The sequence below is a fragment of the Acromyrmex echinatior genome, chromosome 18 (genome assembly GCF_024713525.1).
Source record: "Acromyrmex echinatior isolate Ae372 chromosome 18, ASM2471352v2, whole genome shotgun sequence".
Classification (NCBI taxonomy): domain Eukaryota; kingdom Metazoa; phylum Arthropoda; class Insecta; order Hymenoptera; family Formicidae; genus Acromyrmex; species Acromyrmex echinatior.
Window position 1 is genome coordinate 2,070,600 of NC_141869.1, and position 19,597 is coordinate 2,090,196.

The following is a 19,597-nucleotide window of genomic DNA, read 5'->3' on the forward strand; positions in this document are numbered from 1 at the left end:
ATATGATAAAGATTACAAAATCAGAACATTCTTAATCCGAGAGAACTCGAAGGATCAGGTTGAGAGATCGGAATAAAAAGGATTGTCCGATACGAGTGCTCGCTCTTTAAATGTTAGTTCGCGATTCCGCGAAAGGTTCTTTTTTCATTATTATTTTTTTTTTTTTGCGCCCGGGTAATCGGCCGGGCGCGTCCGGGCGCATATTCGGAGCATATTCAGAGCGCGAGAGAGCAGGTGGAAGCGGTTCTGGAGTAGGAACTGGTTTGGTGGGAGCCGCGAGGTGGTCCGCTGGTATCTCTCGGTGTACGCCGGCATGCCGCTCTCGGTATACGCTGGCACGTTGTCGCACGAGTATATTCATGCCAGTGGCGGGAGTCCCCGAGGGAAGCCGGTGGGGCTTCCTCGCTCACTTCGCCGACAAGTGATCGTTTACAGTTATAGTCAGTCCGCATTGGGCGCTCGGCCGGCCCTGACTATATCGGTACATGTAGTCGTTGATAAAATATCGCTCCCGATTTTTTTCGGATACGCGATTTTGCTGAAGCCTCCTCCTCCTCCCTCTTCCTCTCACCCTTTCTCAAAACGAGAAATTTGCAATTGTGTTGAAAAACAGTGATTCGGATTCTTCTTCCTCTCCTCTCTTCCTCCCCCTCCCTCCCCCTTTTCTCTCTCTAATTTAATTTTTTTTTTCTAAATTTCCTTATCGTGATTGCCGATAATTGTCGTCGACGTTGCTGTTTACGAGTTGAAATTGACAACATCGGTCGCGACAGGCAAAGCGATTATTGATAATCGTCGAAGGCAGCGGGCTCGCGGGCTAGGAACGAATGATGATTTAGTGGCAAGATCAAGTGAGTGTCGTGTGAAAGGAAAAGTGTGCGGGACGTTCGGCGGCGAAAAGCGCGCTAGTGCCAGACGCCAGTTTCAGTGAGCGTGCCACTCGCCGCACTTACACGGGGCACTGATGGAGAATAATCGACCGGCGAGGTAAATAATACATTTTTACGTTCGCGACACCCGAGCGAGAGACGACGAAGCGAGCGAGGAACGAACACGTCCGCACTTTTGCGCCATCCCGGAATGCGGCCGCTCGCGATCCGGAACCGCAACGTTCTTTCGACGACGTCAACCGAGGGGCCTCGTTTACGGACTGTGAAGAGCTTTCTAACGCGCGCGTGCGATCTCGATGTGAATAGGAAAGAGAATCAATATCCGACGAACACGCAAAAATCGATAAAAAGATATCAATTTGACTTTATTTTAATTCTTAACATCGATAAACAGTCAAATTTTGTAACAAAAAAAAAATCATCGTTTTGACTCTCAAAATAAAGATATTTATCTTTTCTCTTGATTTGACATATTTCTTGGATACAAAAGCATTCGAAGTGCAGTGTTTCATAGCTTTTCCCGTGACACGTGTTCTCTATATTCTTTTGAAATTAAAGGCGATTTAATTAATAAGATCAAGATATAAAATCGATTTTAGCGATTAGATTTAAATTAATTATTAAAAAAATAATTCATTTAATACATCTTTTTTGGGCTCGAAGAAAACTCAAACGTCAGATTACTCGGCGTCAGATTAGCTTACGTAGCGAGGCGGCGTCGCGGATACGATGGTACGCCACCGTAAATCATAACGTGGCACTCGAAGGTTATCATACGGCGTTAATTATTATCGAAGAGATCATTCGATCGTATACATAACAAGCGTCTTCAACAATGAATATATGTTTGATGATACACCGCGCGTCCGCCAAAATTGTTCAGAAAATTAAAACAAGAGATCAAACATTTCCTGTCGCTGTTACATCGCCCTTGACATTTTATCCGATAAGCGGATACTTTTCTCTTCACGCGTCAAGAGCACCGAGTATATCTGCGCTGATAATAAAAGCAAATTAATGCTCGATAATACAAATAAATGGCAATCAAAATGGCGTGCTGTTTTCGAACGGTTTTCAACAGAAACGTTTTGATAAGAATACTACTTTTAATAGTTTCTTTTTCTAATGTATATATGCAAAGTATTAAAATTCTTATCGTGTTTATATAATTCTAAGATATATATATATATAATATACAATATATATATGTGTGATTTTTATATAAAATTACATCATGTATTTCACATATATAATTTGTAATACGTGTATATATATATATTGAGAAAAATTTCTGGTTGAAAATAAACCAGAAAATTGTAATCCTATCAATTAAAATTTTAATTACCTCAACTAGAATTATAATAGATTCAATCAGAAAATTCTGATTTGTTTATTTTTAATCAGAATTCCTATTAATACAACTAGACTTTTTATCCAATATATATATATAGTAATTTATTTACATATCAATTACTTTTATATTATCATATTTATTTATCAAGATATATACATATATATATATATATATGTATATATAAAATACATGATTCGTACATATTCATATATATAGATAATATATATGTACATAACTCATAAAAAACTTACAAAATGTGCGCCAGAGAAGGAATAGAGTTACGATAAGTTATTGCAGCAGAGTTATCGATATCGGATACGACCTATTAAAAGATAGAGAAGTGACTTTGTTATTATGCAGCGTGTTCTCGCAAAATTTATGTATCATTGTCGCGATAGAAATGTGTCCTGAAAAATTGGACCTTGTATTTCGTGTATTTCGCCACTTTGCAATTGTAGGTCGATTTGTCATGCTTGCTAGCAATATTGCGTGCGTTAACATAATACAAGCATGCGTTTACGAATCGAATGTGCGTGGGGCTGCAAATTTTCGCTACCAACGTATCCACTCGGCGATTAATTATAATCGCATTAAGCTAATATGTTCCTAAACGAATAACGTGTCGCAACTACTGTTGTAGAAAACTTCGCATAAATTTTATATTAATTCGATATGAAAGATATCAAGTGAATAAAATGAACTGTGTCGAAATATTATAATCGAGGCATTTATATTGATATAATTAAGGAAATATATTGATATAATTAATATGTTAATGTAATTTTGTAACTTTTTATTTTCGAAAAATAAATACGAGAAAAACATTCTACCTTTTTTTAACGTTGAAAAAAGAAGGATTTGAACAACTGTTCAAATGTTAAGTGAAATAATTTCAATCAAATATTCGTATAACTAAATATTAATATGATTAAACATAATTATACTCTTCTAAATATTTAATAAGTATTCAAACATAATAATATAATACCAAACTAATTGTTTAGTAACAATTATTAAATATTTACAAAAGTAAAATTATTTTTTATTACATTAATGAAACATTTCATTGAAATTATTTTGCTCAACAATTGACAGCTATTAGACTCTTTTTTCAGTTTAATTTAAAACGAAGGAATCTACGGAAAATTCGGCGTTGCATACGAATTTCTTCAGAAACATCAGGAGGTTTGAAAAATCGAAAGTTAATTATTCCCGATACTATCGTGCATTATGCAACTCCACTGTATTGCTCAATTTCATAGACAGCCCGATCTGACTGTATTACTGTTCATGCGTTTACGCGTCAAGGTTTGACGAAATCATAATATCATAAGAGCAATCGCATGAGTGCTCGATAGCGGGAGAAAGTAAGAGCCATGGAGAAGTCGTGTTTCGCATCCACCTCGAATCACCGGTCTCGATTCTGACAGCCGGATTGGTCCAATCTGACATGTGCATACGTGGCCACGAGCGGCAATTCTTGGCATTGAAGAGCAAAGTAGGAAAAACGGGATACCCCGATTTGATAATATTATCACCCACACGTGCTTGTGTTGATCTCTTTCTTTCTCTCTCTCTCTCTCTCTCTCTCTCTCTCTCTCTCTCTCTCTCTCTCTCTCTTTCTCTTTTTCCATCTCGCTTTACTCGCAATAACAGAGCCAATATTTTAAAGAAGCAGCATCGTGACTTATAGTCTGGTAGTCGGATATTTCAGAATCATCGAACGAGACATTAGCGTCAGCATCGATAATGACGTTTAATCTTGATAGATGATTCTAAAAGTTTTTTTTCTCTGCAATAAATTATTGCATTATGTACATCCCGTAAGACGTAATAGTTTTATCACGAATATTGTTCATTATAATGTGATTCTATATTTCATCTTATTTTTATTTCACATATATATTTCAAATATATAAATCTTATAAAGTGTATAATAATATATAATTATTTATTTTTCGAAATCTTGAATAACATCATTATTTTATCTTGCATAAACATATCTATATTTATAGCAGACACTTTAAATGTAATATAATTTAATCCTTGTTATATAATATTTTTTTATTTTTTAAACACAGCTACAATATCATAAGAACTTAATTAAAGATATTAACTTTTAATTGCTTCTTTCCATTCATCATTTATTACAAACTGTATTTATTTTTTATCATTTATAATTATGAAAAAGATAGGAAGGCAGCTGCAACGATATTTGCGTAAGAAGAGCGTTTCCTGCTTTCTTTTCTAGTATTTTTCTAGCACTTACGCATTTTTTAAAAATAATGCGATCTGTTACAGAAGGATCGAGCTGTGATTTTGATCGGAATAATGCGAAGCCTGGATAGGCTATCGAGTAGCGACCAAGACTGCGGTGATCGGGAAATGTACATCGACCTGGACGACGCCTCCGTTGACTCGCTTACCGGCAAACGTACTCGCCACCATGTCGCGGAGGTATTTCACCTATTCTCTTCTCTCTCTCTCTCTCTCTCTCTCTCTCTCTCTCTCTCTCTTTCTCTCTCTCTCGTTTCCCTTTTTTTTATCGCACTTTGTGACGCGCATTATCTCGCCCCAGGCTTTTAAAGTTCCGTAAGCATTTACACCGAATAAAAAAAGATACTCGACCCACATAATTCTTTATTATCATACCGATTTGATAAGACAGGCTTTTCCGACGCTTCTTGATTTGTAGCACGACGAAATAGATAATTTGCAATGAGACACGAATATAATGTTTGCAACGCGATACATAAACAAAATTAGTTGATTCCAACCGAATTCGATGAATAGGTAATAAATTAGTTTTAAAAGCGAAAACCGTTGGACGTAATACGTGGAACAAATGTCACTCATTATCGGTTATCCAAATTGAGTAAATTATTTTTTTTTATCAGCATTATGCAGCACCGCAGAAAATTACAAACATTTTATCTATCAGCATTTATCGCTTAGATAAATATCCTCGAAACGCATTGTTAAAAGGAGGAACAAGGAGGTAAAGAGGTTAAATAAGTTCTTTTGTTGATGAAAATAGCACGGTAAGATCGGTTAGATTAGATTAGGAAATACTATTATGTAAGACGTTATCGCGCATTAAAATAATCACTTTTGTTTGTGTCGATTATATTTGGATATAGACTCACCTTTGGATAATAAATTTTTTATAATATATTTATAAGATAATCATTTTTCTTATAAAATTAATTCAAAATGAATATTAAATTAGCAGTGAATTTAGAATAAATTAAAAAAAATTAATCATATTCTTTTCAAAGTGTTACTAAAATCAATTTAACGAAATAAAAACTTTACATTATAATAAAATATTTATATTACCATTTTTTTTATATAAAACACGATTAAAGATAATAAAAAAACGCACTGTACAAGATATTTATAAACGCTCTGTGTTCTTTGAATGGATTGAGAGTCGCAAATATTATACATCAAATATTATACACAATTTTCGAATGTAAATTTCTTTGTGGGAAGTTTTCAAATGGAGATTCGCTCGTATATTCATCGCGTTGGGCTATGAAACACTGGAGCAAATATTTAATGAAGATCTATTCTGTTATGAACCGAACGAAAAACAGGTGGGCGAGGAGAGCGACAGCAGCGGAAGCGAGAGGAGTCCGAAGCAGGCGAAGAGAAGAAATCGCGGCAGTGCGCCGCCGACCACGAGGAGACGGAAAAGCGGAATTTCCGCGCGCGAGAGGAACCTGAGGAGGCTCGAGAGTAACGAGAGAGAGAGAATGAGAATGCACTCCCTCAATGATGCCTTTGAGGTAACAGTTTATTGCTTCCTCAGGCAGCTTTCGCTTCGTCGTCGCGTCGACGAGCGCGACGAACTTTGCTAAAAACTTTCGAAGAACGAGAAACTTTCGCTACGGAACATTAAATCACGAACAATAAGAGTGAAAATAATGAAGTATAATCGATTTTTGTCCCATAAACACGTCATTCCGCGGGAATGCTGAGCAACGGAAATGCCATGTATTTAAAATACTTATAAGTGAAAATTAGATCAATAAAAATTAAGATGAGGAAATAAGTTAAAGAAATTATTATTATTATTATTATTATTATCAAGCACAAAGATCTGCTTCGACTGAAAATAGGATTCTTTCTTTTATTTAATATAATTAATATAAATATTTGATAATAAAATATTTGAAAGATATTGCAATTAAAAATACTATAATTTTTTTACTATTATTTGTTTCTAATGCTAAAAAAAAGATGATTTGTTTATTTAACTCGATTATATTACGATCATTATTTATTACTACGCGAAACATTGTCGATCGGCATTGAACGACGAAATACAAACAATAGCAATATGTAAAACATTGATTTATGTGGAAGATAAATGATAACTCGCAATTCTATGACACTGCAGCTCTATCCGATAAGTAATTCTTTTATTGACTGATCATGCGTAACATCGTTAAAAATGTATCAACTTTCGACCATATTTGATTAGATTGCAAGTCGTTATTTATCGCGAATGCGACTCGATGTAATAGATAGACTTTCAATCCACTTCTCCCGATTGTAATTTACAGCAATTACGCGAGGTAATACCACACGTAAAAATGGAGAGGAAGCTCAGCAAGATAGAAACGCTCACGTTGGCTAAAAATTATATAATAGCACTGACGAATGTCATATGCGAGATGCGCGGCGAAGAACAGCCGTACACGTGAGTATTGTTCTAATCTAGTGTTTTGTTAAATCGCAACATAGCGTGAAATAATTATCCGCTATATTAAAATTAAACAATTTATATGTGAAGAGAAAAATAAAGAGAAAAAAAATAAAAGAATGAATATTTACACTGAGAAAAAAATAGCCTAAATTTAAATAAATATTTATTTAAATACTACCAACTAAATATTTACTTACGATAAATAAATATTTACTTAATAAAAAGAAGTAATTGTTAAATCAAATTAAAATGTTTTTTATACCAAATAAATATATTTTTATATTTAATAAACATTTAATTGGTATTCAAATAAATATTAATTGAAATTTAGATATTTTTTTCAGAGTGTAGATAAATCTTTTATATATTAAAGTAAGATCGGAAAATAAATATTTTTAATGAGATTTATATTTTAAATGTGTCACAGAAATGTCAATCTAAAATTTAAATTATTCTCCAAATTATCTTTTACAATCTTAATATTTTTACATGTAGAATAAAAATGTTATACAGGTATAAAAAAAAATGTTGTGGTTTGATAAAATATTATTAATGTATTTTATTTAAAAAATGTGTGTGATATGAAAAATTTACTGCATGCATCATTTTTTCTTTAAAAATTATGATTTCTTGAAACTTTTACTTAAAATATCTTTCTGAAATAGACGAAATCACTGAGACATATGAAATGTGCAATTAAAATGGAACATTCTGCCTAGTATATTAAAAAGATTCTGTTCTTTTTCAGATTTGTCGATGGCGAGTGCGGTTCCAGCAGCGGTGACAGTACCGGCCAATTAGAATTAAGCGGGGGCGAACAACCGGACGAATCATCCCCCACATCGATTCACGAGACCAACAACAACAGTCTTCTCCACGAAGATCTAGAACGCAGGATCTAAGAAAATTCGATCTAAACGACAAGTGTCGGGACACGTACATGCATACAATACCACATACACGCGCACACGTACACGCACAGACTCTGTGATAAACTATCATATTAGTGCCTTTCGTAGAGACAGCAATCCGCGACGATTTGCTCATTACTCGCCATGGATCGTCGTACGTTTTCGAAAAATCCGTGCAACAAAACGATGAGTCCGCCGGGATGCAATAAAAGAAACGCAAGAATAGGAAGAAGGGAAAACAAATAGAAAGAGAAAGATAAGATAAACATAACAAAATATAGCGGAATGAATGAAGAAAGGACAAGAAAAAGAGAAAAATAGAAAGAATACGCGTTTTTAGATACGTAATACACGGGACGTTTCCGATCTGAGCGCATAATCCTTTTCAAAGAGAGATTTCTCGAGATGTCCTTAGAAGAAGTTTCATAGAAAGCCATTATTTTTATAACTTAATTTCTATCTACTACGCTAGAGAAATATCTTAACAGCCAAACCCCTAAGATTCCATTATAATTATATTATATAATTATATTATATTTGTCTAAAATGATTTGAGGAATAACGTATTATAATTTTAGACATTATATTTTTCTTACGTAGTTGAATTTCTAAAAAGTTTAGCTCGTTATTGAAAAATCGCTTAATTCTCATTCCCTTTTAACTCAAGGATGAGTGATGCAAAATGTGAAGCAGGTAACAAAATTCTTATTAGTCTATTTTCTTATCTAGGGCTGAAAAAGATAATGTACTTCTCCAAATATCTAAGTAATGACGTGTTCAGGTAGAACGTGCGTCTCGCTGTACATATAGAATATATATCGAGAGAGAAAGAGACAGAGTGTGAGAGTGAGAGAAAGAGAGAGAGAGAAAGAAAGAGAACATATTCAGAAAATATTTATATCGTATGGCACATCAAATACACCGAAAATGACGGTTGTGCAAATTCACATTGTGAGTTTTTCTGTCGATTAAATATCGATTAATTTATTCTTTTATCAACATTGCCGATTTTTAGTGCAAAATATTATCACGCTAGTGTTACAACTACTACTACTATTATTACTATTACTTTTATTCCTATTACTAATACTATTCTGTTACTATATTGCTACACTATTACTACTGCAATCATCACTCCTACTATTATTCCTACTACTATAACTATGCTATACAACTATCATTCCTATATAGAATACCATTGTTACATGGTTAGAGATATTATCTTTTAATATTTTATTTCGAATAATATTCTATTATTTTTTAAAATCTCCTTTTGAAAGATTATCATTATTACTGTTATATTATTATTACATTATTACTATTATTGTTGCTATATTAAATTAATAACACATTAATTTAATATTTCTCGTTGTAGTGATATCATCTGTTGCAACATATGCGTTTCTCCGTCCGCGAATTATCTAAATGACAAACACTTTATTCGCCAATTGGTATTAACCAATCACAATAACTACATTTATAATCTTTTCCAATCATCAGTTTTATTTTTAGCTGCAAGCTATAGACATAAGTAATAACAGTTTGATGGCCAATTACAAACGTAATTAACAAATGTAAAATTAATTAAATTACATTTGATGATTACCAACAGATTCATTACAATTTTACCCATTTCTGTTTCAAAGATTATTAATTGTTACGTAAGTAATTTTGCATAAAGACGAAGCATAATAGTGGTATGGTATACCTAAACAGACTAATCAAGCTAACAGATAGCAATTACGTTAAAATTTGTTAACTGTACATTTGCGACAAATCAAATGCAGCTGATTTATTAGTTTCGTAACTATTATAACGTTCATATATAAATGCATGTTACTATTAGATAGATTAATTGTTCAGTCGCAATTTTATGTCTCGAAGTCATAAGTCGTAAGAAAGTTTACAGTCGATTATCGCAATTATTAATATATGTGTAACAGTTGTCATCATGCGCGCTATTATCGTTGTTATCATTATCATTGTCACTGTCATTGTGATGGTAGTTGCCATGTTCATTGTTTCACACGCCACGCGTTTGTATTTTACTATTATTGATATTATTATTGAATAGCGTATTATTACGATTAAATATCGCATTCACATAATTTTTTATTTGTGCGTATGAATCATTTCCATAACCATGCATAATTAGCTAAAGATGACTAAGATTTTAAACATGTTTCTTACTTTCTAAAAGAATTATACAGTTGAACTGGCGGTTTTAATATTTATGGAAACGGTCCTATTATGAAAAATTTACATGGCACGGTTTTATTATAATGCGACATTTTTCATGTATACATTCGTGTTGTATTTGAAAAATTTTATACAAGAATACAGGGTAATTAAGTTGCTCACCCATACATTATAACTTCTTTCCTAAATGCCTTAAATTATTAAAAAGAAAAATGTTTCGTTTTAAGAGATTTATATTGTAATAAAAGCAATTCTATATTCACCGCATATTTTTTTCGAAAATATCAAGACTGCTTTCCTCTTTTAAAATAACATGTTAAATAACATGATAAAATATTGAAATTTTCTAATTTCGTAATGCACTTTTATTTACATTAACAAAAAATGAGTTTAACAAAATGAGAATAAAGAAAAACGTTTTTATTATTATTGATTTATTTATTCTTTAACATGTGTGGATATTTGTATTTTAGAAACTTCACTTAAACTTAAATAGAAAGAAAGAACATTATGTTTAATTTTTATTGCCCTTGATATGTATGATAACGGCCACAATTAAAACAAATAGCGTTCCTAGCAACCCAAGCAGTACAGCCATAAGAATTGTATCAATTGTTAACCACGGATTTTCCTCTTGAATCCACATAACAGACGTTGTTGTAATTAAGCTGCAAACGCAACGAATATTTGATATAATATTTAAACAAAATTATATTTTATATTAAAAGAAACAATATGCAGAAGTCAAATAAAACAGTCGAATTATAATCAAAGCTGTGCAACACACTTTATCTAAAATACATGAATCTTTAATTAATTCATGAATATTTTGAAGAAATAGTAAATATATAAAAAAACTTTTCCTATCGTATTTGATTTAAATAAGAATTTTTAGTGTTTACTATTATAATTATTTGTTCTCATTGTTCAATTTCAATGTTCAGATATACTGTCTTCGCCACTTTACAGATAAGATATATTTTATGGCTATTTTGCATTTTGTAAAGGATATTTTGATCGTGTTTTGCACAGCTCTGAGTATAATTAGCAATGTGGAATGCCGACGTGCTGGTTTCCATTTCTTCCTCGGCGAGCTCGTCGAAGGACAGCGTAATAGCATTGTCCAGATCCTTTCCCAGTTGTTTGAAGGTGGTTTTGCCAAGCCAATCGGCGAGATCGTTGCGATTTAGCTGTCGAAGTCGGTGCACAATCGCCGCGTGCGTCTTTCCCCGGCCCTCCTCGGGAGAATTATTCCAATGAAGGAGTAAACGCAAACACGGGATCTCCTCGTCCACTTTACGCTCTTTTATTCGCGGGAGTGATTGAATGTTAATTAAATATTCGAAGGGTAAATAAAGCTATTAATAAAAGAGTCTTGCGATATAAGGTTACATAGAAAGAATGATTTTGCTGAAGATCTAAAATTTACCTATACATTTAAAAATAATTTTGTTGGACTATTAAAATAATTATGTGGAACACTCGAGATGCAGATTGTTAGAATTACGTCAAAACTTTTGCAGCGTTGCTTATCACGCTTCCTACTCTCTGAATTCTTTAAAATTTTACTGTAAAGAATGAAAATTGAGTCAGTCTTGCAAAAGAGTGACTCAACTTTTATTCTTTGAGTGAGATTTCACTCTTCAGAGTGAGATTCACTGTAAAAGTTTTAGAGAGTATTATTTGGATGGTCCGACAAAATTATTTTCCGATTTGTATCTACTTAAATTTTTAGATACTTCACCAAAATCGTTCTTTTCATATAGAACCATGGAAAAGAGAGCTGACCTGCCTCAGCCAAGCTGCTCGGCAAGTCATAAGTCGTGTAATGAAGCGCGGCGATTAATCGCCTACATTCGACCGGGCTCAATCGAGCTGCGAGATACTCCAATTCGCTCAGATTCACGTCTATCGTACCGCGGATTCTTAAGACAAAAATTATCACGATAATTATGACATAAATACCGATCGCCCGCATTTTTCTTGAAACGAGACATTACAGAAAGAGAAAGAATCGCGCAGATAAAAACAAAAGATCATTCTGTTATAGCATGTGCTTTTATTTCTTTTCAATTCGGGAAAATATCTCATTTTCGTTGTCTCATTTACTTATGGATTAACCTTCTCTGCGATCTCATCGTATCTGCCTCGTTCTTCGTCCCTTTTTCTTTTTTCTGTAACATTTGTAGCAAGGAGTCGGTGACGGGGTCTCCAATTTCTCTGTCCTCACCGGTTCCTTTGGGATAATCGGCGCGGTGACTTCCGTCGTCTGTATCAAATCCGGCGACACGGGTCTTTTCTTCTTTTTCCGCAACTTCTTTCGTCCTTCCTCGATGTCGGGAGAAAAATACTTTCTAAATGTATTTGTACACCCTGATCAGTCGCTTTTTATATTTTATTAAATCTCGGAATCGTGCTGAGAATCACATTATACAAATAATAGGTTTGTTTTATATACTGACTCCTTTTTCCGTCTTCCTGTCAGCTTATCAATGATCCTCACACACTTCTTTCTCACAAACAGGGTGCAACAGCAAGTGCAAATTATAATCGCGATTATAATGCCACCGATGACGTATATGGACAAGCAGATCACATTGCGTCCTAAAATATATCATGCCAATCATGAATGTCATCGCTCCGGAAATCCTTCGACTCACCTGATAAAATATCGTGAATGGTCACGTTGGTATTATTCATTCCTTGTTTTTTCAAGAGCTCTCCATATCATTCTGTCCTATCGTTTCGGCAAATGTTAATAGAAAACAATAAGGATAAGCAATTGACATTTCGCGGTTAGGCGAATCAAATAATGCACATTTGGCTAACGTCACATTTTGTTGATGCTGCGCAATATGAAGTTTGATCGATCGAAAAATAAAGTTTTTAAAACGATTACAGAAAAAGAAAGATTGATAACATGTTAGATTAATGAAATAAATTTATCCAATAAAGTTAAAAACTTTAAATAAAATTACAGTCACGAAAAAGTATTTTCTTCTATGTAGAAAAAAAATTCTTAATCTTTAAAAACTTTTAATTTCCTAATTAATGTAAAACTTGATAAAAGGACAATTTTTGCTAAAATTAATTTCATACAGGATATATTTTATTGTCATATGAACATATATATGTACAAATTTCATCACAATATCGCATCATATTGATCCCGTTAATTACAACTTTCATTTCTTAAAACGTCATATAATTTTAAAAAACCTACTAAATCTCCGTCGTGCAAAAAGTTATATATAAGTTTCGTTAATATCATCTTGCGAAAAACATATCGTTGTCATGATTGATTAACTTTTTTAGATGTTATTTTCAAAAAGCGATATATAATATGTGCCACAGGTTTATCATTTACAAACAATTAAAAATTCGCGATTATGTTTGAGCATCTCAATTTGTGTACACCTGATAGATTTTCGAAAAGATCAAGTCCAAGGTTTTTTTCCAAGCCTCTTGTACCTCTAACGTATATTGCTTTCCGAATAAAGAGGGGAATGCGTCTAGTATCACCTGTTTCAAATTCTGAAAGATATTTATTACAATTATTTATAACAATTATATCTTAAGATAAAAACATACAGAGGTTATAATGGTTGTATTTAATAGAGTTAAATAGAAACCATAACAATCAAAGTCTTAAACGGTCTAGTTGATCTTAAATGCTTCTATGATTCTGAATTTATATACTACGAATATAGTCCTTTTTTAAAACGCGCGCCGAAATAATTTTTCGGTCTTGAAATGCTAATTCTACTAAACTACCGCAGTAATATCACAAGTTAAAATTGATTAGCAATTTTAACAATTTTTTGATGCTTTTTCGCATCTTCGAAACGATCTTAATTATGCTGAGTGACATATTAAAATCTGTAAATAATTAATTCTTATTGCAAAAAATATTATCTCGGTCGGGAGTTGAACCCAGATCTCTTGCATTCCGTGCGAAGCTTTGATTGTTATAATTTTTATTGTGTTATCACACATATATGGTCCTACAATATATAGAGTCTCAAATAGAGTTAATAGTTGCGTTTAATAGAAAAAAACTGATCAATGAGCGTACACTGATTAGTTTTCTCTGCTGAAAGCAGCCAATATCAATCTGATAAGTGTTAGTACACAAGATAAAAAATTATTATCAGCTTATTCCGAAGAGTAATTTCGTGAAATAATTTTATACAGGAAGCAAATATAATTCATTAAGATTTAAGATCGTTTTACATCTATAAAAAAAACTTGTGTATTTTAAAAAATAAGCATTTAAGAATAAAAGATTTACATATATTTGTAAATTTATTTACATGAAAAAATAGTAAAAATAGATCGAAATTTATAAACAAAATTTTAGATACAAGATATATTAATATTACGTCATTGAAAAAAATGTAAAAGATAAAAAGATAAACATTTACTTACCTCAAACTGCTCTGGTGTTTGTCCACGAACCTTGTGTTTTTCGGTAAAATTAATCAAGCTTGCTTCCATCAATTCTGGATCGTGCATTTGTTCAATCACTTTGCCAAGCGTTGCTATGATATTAACGCAATGCGCTTGAAACCTTTTATTTTTTGGCAGTTCATCGAGAGGGACATCCTTAAACGACTTAAATTCTTTTTGACTTTCTGGATATTGTTTGAAAAAGCTATAAAAAATGAGTTACATATTGAATTCGCGAATAAAATGAGTAGTTTTGGGGAAGTGATTAAGATGCAAGTCGTTTTAGGGCTGATCCATCGTTAAAATTGTATAAAATTATGATATAAAAGTGAAAAATTAGAGAAATTTTGTTACATTATGCAAAGATAAATAATGATGATGAGAACGTAATTTCTCGTTAAAAGCAGAAGCAGAAGCTAATATGGGAGAGCAACTTAAATTAATTATTCAGTAACTATATATGATATACAATACCATGAAAGTTACAAAACTGACCACATTTTCTTAACGCATCATTAAAAAATGCTCTATCGCTTTTATTACGTTTCGATATAAAATAATTAGCCTAAAATTTCTAACTTTAAATTATCCAAATTTAAATTTAGACTTGATTACATTATTACAAGTTGATGTTTTAGTAATGTTAGAATTTTGCATCCAACATTATTTATATTATTACAATATTTTATAGATAGAAGATGAAACAACAGTATATATATATATAGCAAAAGCCAATTACTTGCATGTAATGTTAAGTTAATAGAAATCTAAAATTGCGTAGATGTGAGGTGCGCATATTAAAGCCAATAATTTTAATTTTGCAGAAAATTTTGCAAAATCCCCGATTTTTCTTTAATTTCTCTAACCGTTTTCAATTTCCCTGATTTCCAATTTTGTTGCAACCTTGATATATTAGAGGAATAAATTGTAAACAGCTCCTATCGCAAAATAGTTAATGCAACATGATTGCAAGATGTCGCAATAATTTACCCCCGGTGTCACATATGATAATGAAAGCGACGTTGAAATTTTCATAGCATGCGTTCTGCCGCATCTTTTGCGACGCACCGCGACGCAATGCGCATTAACAAACGCGAATGGTTTCGACGAGACGTGAGGGTGTTGACGACGAGGTTCGTAGTGCGTGACATGGATTTTTTATCATGCACCAGATATATACGCTTCGGCGAATCATTAAATGAATGGCTTGTTAGAATGCGGAAGTACTTCTTGAAGCGAGGAAGCTTCGGTCGCGTTGAAAGAATTTCTCAATGCATCGCGGCTATCATTTAATGCAAGCTCATTCATCATAAGTGAGCTTACATTAAAATCTTTTATTTCTATCTAATTATCCAATTAAGTAATATTTTAATAAATATTTAATTAATAAATTTAATAAATATTTAATCAACTTTAATATCCGCTTTAACTAAAAATAAGATTTCTCTTAATTTTTAGATTTATTCTTATCGGTCCAATTTCATATTATAATTCTTGTATTTTACATTAAAATGTTATTTATGGAAAACTATTATTCTTGAGGTTATTCTTGAGGTTTTTTAATGAAGATTGCATGGTTTTACCGGTGCGGTTATTTTTGTGGTTTTCGCTTGATTGAAATACAAATTTAGTGAAAAATGTGTGTGGAGCGGATGAAAAAAAACAATTCATTCACACTCACGCGAGTAAAAGGACGACTCCGACCGATACTTCGTCTTTACGAACGATCGCCCATGTTTTCTGTACCAGTCTCTTTTGCTTCTCGGTCAGGCCGAGTTTCTCGTCTAATTTATTGTCATTGTGAAAGAAATCTAACAGAGTCTGGAACATGTTCGCGTCAGCGTGCGGGAACAGAGCCTGATCTATGGAAAACAATTGCACCGTTGATCAGATGATTATTCCACAAATGATCTTCACAATGGGAGACTTAACTTCTCGTTAAGAACAACTAAAGATATTTACTCGTATATGTGGTATTAATGTTACATGTAATTCTTTAATGTTTTTTTTTTTTGCAAAACTTGATGATCACTCGATTATGATTTAATCGCGTGCACTCTCTAAATTTTTTGCATTTTGAAATCTTCTTCTAAAGAGTAAAATCTCAATCTTTACAGTGAGATTCCATTCCAAAAAATTTAAAGACTTATTTTTACAATTAATATCTAATGGAGAATCAGATAAAAAATAATCTCAAAGAAAGATATGAAATATTTAGATGAAATAGTTATTTTTGTCGTATCTTAAATATTAATCCTTTCAAATAATTATATTTAAATTTTCATATTTCTTACAGAAATTCAACATTAACTAATTTATTACTGAAAGACAATTAATTATTTTGGAGAACTTATTTTAAATATTATTAAAGCAGTGGACAACAATGCTTTCAATACTCAAAATAAATAATTAATTACTGCCTTTCAATATTAAATTGGTTCGTATTATATTTCTATAAGGGACATGAAAACTGTACGATACTGAAATGTAGTAGAGAAAGACGCGAAAAAATATATAGTCATATTAAAAAATAAATAAATAAATATTTACATATAAAAACTAGCGTTATCTCTGAATATGTAAACTGCTTCAGCATTATGTAAGCGACAGTAATCTGCATTTGCGCATTCGCTAAAGAGAAAAAAACGCCTTTTTTAATACAACAAGATTTGCACGTACGTTGAATGTTAACCAACTGATTATTTATTACGCGATACAAACAGATCATTGCAACAGATGGTTTTCTCGCGTTCTCGAGATCGATTAATAAAATTCGCGCGCGAAGATTCACGATTGTACGATAAAATATTTAACAGTAAGCTAATAAAGAAAATGAAAGGAGCGGAATTCAAAGCAAGATCAAAGCGTCATTCGAGCATTTGTACGAGCGACTCTCGTTCGCGACATCAATTCAGCCTTTGATAATACTTTTGAGGCTTCCATGGATGACTTTCTATACAAAAGCTATGCGTTTCGCGGATTATCTTCGTGTTCAGATTCATCATTAGGAGAGTTTTCCAGCAAGAGACACAAATTGACACAAGAGTCACCCTGTCCTTGTTCAATAATCAGTAAGAAACGAAGACAGACGATGATTCTTGTGTCGATTTGTGCCTCTGCTGGAAAGCTCCCTAAAACACCAATGTTTCGTAAACATTACAGTTCATTTTATTATGAGAAACAACCTGATACAAAATGTTGGCATTGTAATAATCGATCTGAATACAGAGACAACCCGCGAAACGCATAGCCTTTGCAATTAAGCCTTTCTTTTTCTCTCGATTTCGGTATCGCAATTGCTTAAATCGCTCGTGAATGAAGAGATAGAGCGTGAAAGATAACTGAGCTAATACCAGAGGCAGAGGAAGAGAAACGGGGCGGCTGGAAGCACTGCGCGAGCGACTATACAGACTGACACGATGAGGCCTCGCTTATCGAGAATCGTATCAATTACGTTGTAATTCAGTACGATATGTCACGTGCCACGCGTGCACTGGTCAAGCGGCAACTACTCGATGTCGGCGGCCGATCTAACTATTTTAAAGTCGTCCCCACTCCACTTCCGAAGATAATCCGATGGAGGAATTGCGTTATACGCGAGACGTTTCCATAAGACAAACTCCGTAAGCTAGATTATTTTTAGAAATCTTGATTGAAGGATTGAACAATGACAGGAAATATATCACATATCTCTGATAATGAGCGGTAGGATCATTCCTCTTTCGACTACTTTGTTAATTGAATCTAGCAGAACGACGACTGTGTAGTGAAATTTGTTTCGTCTATCGATTTGGGGGGAAACAAAAGTGCGTTTCTACTTGCATTTAAATGTAAATGCGTGTGTAATATTTTATTTAAATTAATCCTTATTTCTGTGATATTTTATTTTGTGTTCATGTATTCTATGCAATTAATTTTAATTATGTTTTTAGAATCTTTAAGATACTATAAAAGTTTTGAATAATGCGCATTTAAATATTTTATATATAATTTTATATATATATATATATATTAGGTGTTGGAATTAATTCGTAGCGTTTTTAATGAAAGAATGTTATTTATTTCACATGAGCATTAAAAAATACATTAATGAAAGTACTTCCCATCACTTGTAAAACGCTACGAATTAATTCCAACACCTAATATATATATATATACATACATATTAAATTATTAATACTTATATATATAATTTTCATGACTTTGTAATATTTGTATAAATTAAAAAATCTAGAATGCTAACACACATAAGATATTTTTTCTCATAACTACAACTACTTTTATTTGATGAAATTTATTAGAAATTAATATATTGTTCATACAGCACCAAATTTTGCAGCAGCATTGCTGCAACGTTTGCTATGTTACTACAATATCAGTAGAATAATAATTACGTTCCGTAGAGGAAGCAGTAACTATTATGAAACTTTTTAATATAATTGGCTGCGTTCAACAGAAAAAGCAGCTTTGCAACTGTTGTTCTTGAATATAATTGATTTATACATTTGGATTCAATGAGCAACTAAGAGCAAGACTAATGGTTTTTTTTTCTTTAATTCCTCACTGAATCTAAGTGTATAAATTAATCATGTTAAAAGAATTTTATAACAGATCAAAGTTACATTCTTTACTGAATACAATCATATTTCAGTATACAATTGCGCTGCAATATTATTGGAACGATCTGTGCTATATGGATAATATATACTAAACATTAAAAATATAAAGACTAACTAGATTACATATATTTCTGTATAAATATATATACCCCATACAACGCAGTTCTTCGAAGAATTTAAGGACGTTTATATCCTTGAGAATTACGTTATGCGGAACGTAACTGAATAATTTGAACTTCGAAATTAATTAATTCTTTCTCAAAAGGATTTAAATCCAGAAAACTTTGATGAATATATAATAGTAGAATTATTTTTTCACATACTGATGATGATCGCGCGTCATTTATTGCACTGTCGTTGCAGCTCGAAGTAGGGGACGATTTGTAATGGCCGCCGAGCTTGTAGAAGTGAATTACGACACCGAAGTCGGTACGGCGCTGTCACTTGATGCTGATCGCGCA

At 32.5% G+C, this 19,597-nt stretch overlaps 3 protein-coding genes across 5 annotated transcripts; 1 reads left to right on the forward strand and 2 right to left on the reverse strand.

Moving 5' to 3' along the window:
• Positions 1-326: 326 nt before the first annotated feature.
• On the forward strand, positions 327-10,330 carry LOC105147702 (class E basic helix-loop-helix protein 23). 3 transcript variants are annotated; one of them, XM_011058893.2, is made up of 5 exons: positions 327-987; positions 4,549-4,701; positions 5,844-6,035; positions 6,816-6,952; positions 7,707-10,330. In XM_011058893.2, the coding sequence occupies exons 2-5, from the start codon at positions 4,576-4,578 to the stop codon at positions 7,858-7,860; spliced, it is 609 nt and encodes a 202-aa protein (XP_011057195.1). In that variant the 5' UTR covers positions 327-987; positions 4,549-4,575; the 3' UTR covers positions 7,861-10,330. The 3 variants fall into 3 exon arrangements, with proteins under 3 accessions (XP_011057195.1, XP_011057194.1, XP_087271799.1); XM_011058892.2 differs by having other exon boundaries at positions 330-987; positions 4,546-4,701; XM_087415673.1 differs by lacking the exon at positions 327-987 and adding an exon at positions 3,237-3,742 and having other exon boundaries at positions 4,546-4,701.
• Positions 10,331-12,107: 1,777 nt separating this feature from the next.
• On the reverse strand, positions 12,108-12,869 carry LOC147906753 (uncharacterized). Its single transcript, XM_087415674.1, has 3 exons — positions 12,729-12,869; positions 12,531-12,672; positions 12,108-12,422 (listed from the first exon to the last, which is right to left on the reverse strand). The coding sequence occupies exons 1-3, from the start codon at positions 12,766-12,768 to the stop codon at positions 12,203-12,205; spliced, it is 402 nt and encodes a 133-aa protein (XP_087271800.1). The 5' UTR covers positions 12,769-12,869; the 3' UTR covers positions 12,108-12,202.
• On the reverse strand, positions 12,108-18,054 carry Glob1 (globin 1). The gene is made up of 4 exons (XM_011058891.2): positions 17,871-18,054; positions 16,199-16,379; positions 14,497-14,722; positions 12,108-13,602 (listed from the first exon to the last, which is right to left on the reverse strand). Exons 2-4 carry the CDS (start codon positions 16,345-16,347, stop codon positions 13,471-13,473), a joined length of 507 nt encoding a protein of 168 aa, XP_011057193.1. The 5' UTR covers positions 16,348-16,379; positions 17,871-18,054; the 3' UTR covers positions 12,108-13,470.
• Positions 18,055-19,597: the final 1,543 nt, after the last annotated feature.

What these genes read in the sequence shown, in the direction of transcription:
- LOC105147702 (XM_087415673.1), top strand. Translation starts at nt 3,695, where the DNA reads ATGTGCATACGTGGCCACGAGCGGCAATTCTTGGCATTGAAGAGCAAA. An exon ending in CCCTCAATGATGCCTTTGAG is followed by an intron (nt 6,036 to 6,815) that starts GTAACAGTTTAT and finishes TGTAATTTACAG; the next exon opens with CAATTACGCGAGGTAATACC. An exon ending in GGCGAAGAACAGCCGTACAC is followed by an intron (nt 6,953 to 7,706) that starts GTGAGTATTGTT and finishes GTTCTTTTTCAG; the next exon opens with ATTTGTCGATGGCGAGTGCG.
- LOC147906753 (XM_087415674.1), bottom strand. Translation starts at nt 12,768, where the DNA reads ATGAATAATACCAACGTGACCATTCACGATATTTTATCAG. An exon ending in CATTCACGATATTTTATCAG is followed by an intron (nt 12,673 to 12,728) that starts GTGAGTCGAAGG and finishes GATATATTTTAG; the next exon opens with GACGCAATGTGATCTGCTTG. An exon ending in ACAGGAAGACGGAAAAAGGA is followed by an intron (nt 12,423 to 12,530) that starts GTCAGTATATAA and finishes AAATACATTTAG; the next exon opens with AAAGTATTTTTCTCCCGACA.
- Glob1 (XM_011058891.2), bottom strand. Translation starts at nt 16,347, where the DNA reads ATGTTCCAGACTCTGTTAGATTTCTTTCACAATGACAATAAATTAGAC. An exon ending in GGAGTCGTCCTTTTACTCGC is followed by an intron (nt 14,723 to 16,198) that starts GTGAGTGTGAAT and finishes CATTTTTTATAG; the next exon opens with CTTTTTCAAACAATATCCAG. An exon ending in AAACACCAGAGCAGTTTGAG is followed by an intron (nt 13,603 to 14,496) that starts GTAAGTAAATGT and finishes AATATCTTTCAG; the next exon opens with AATTTGAAACAGGTGATACT.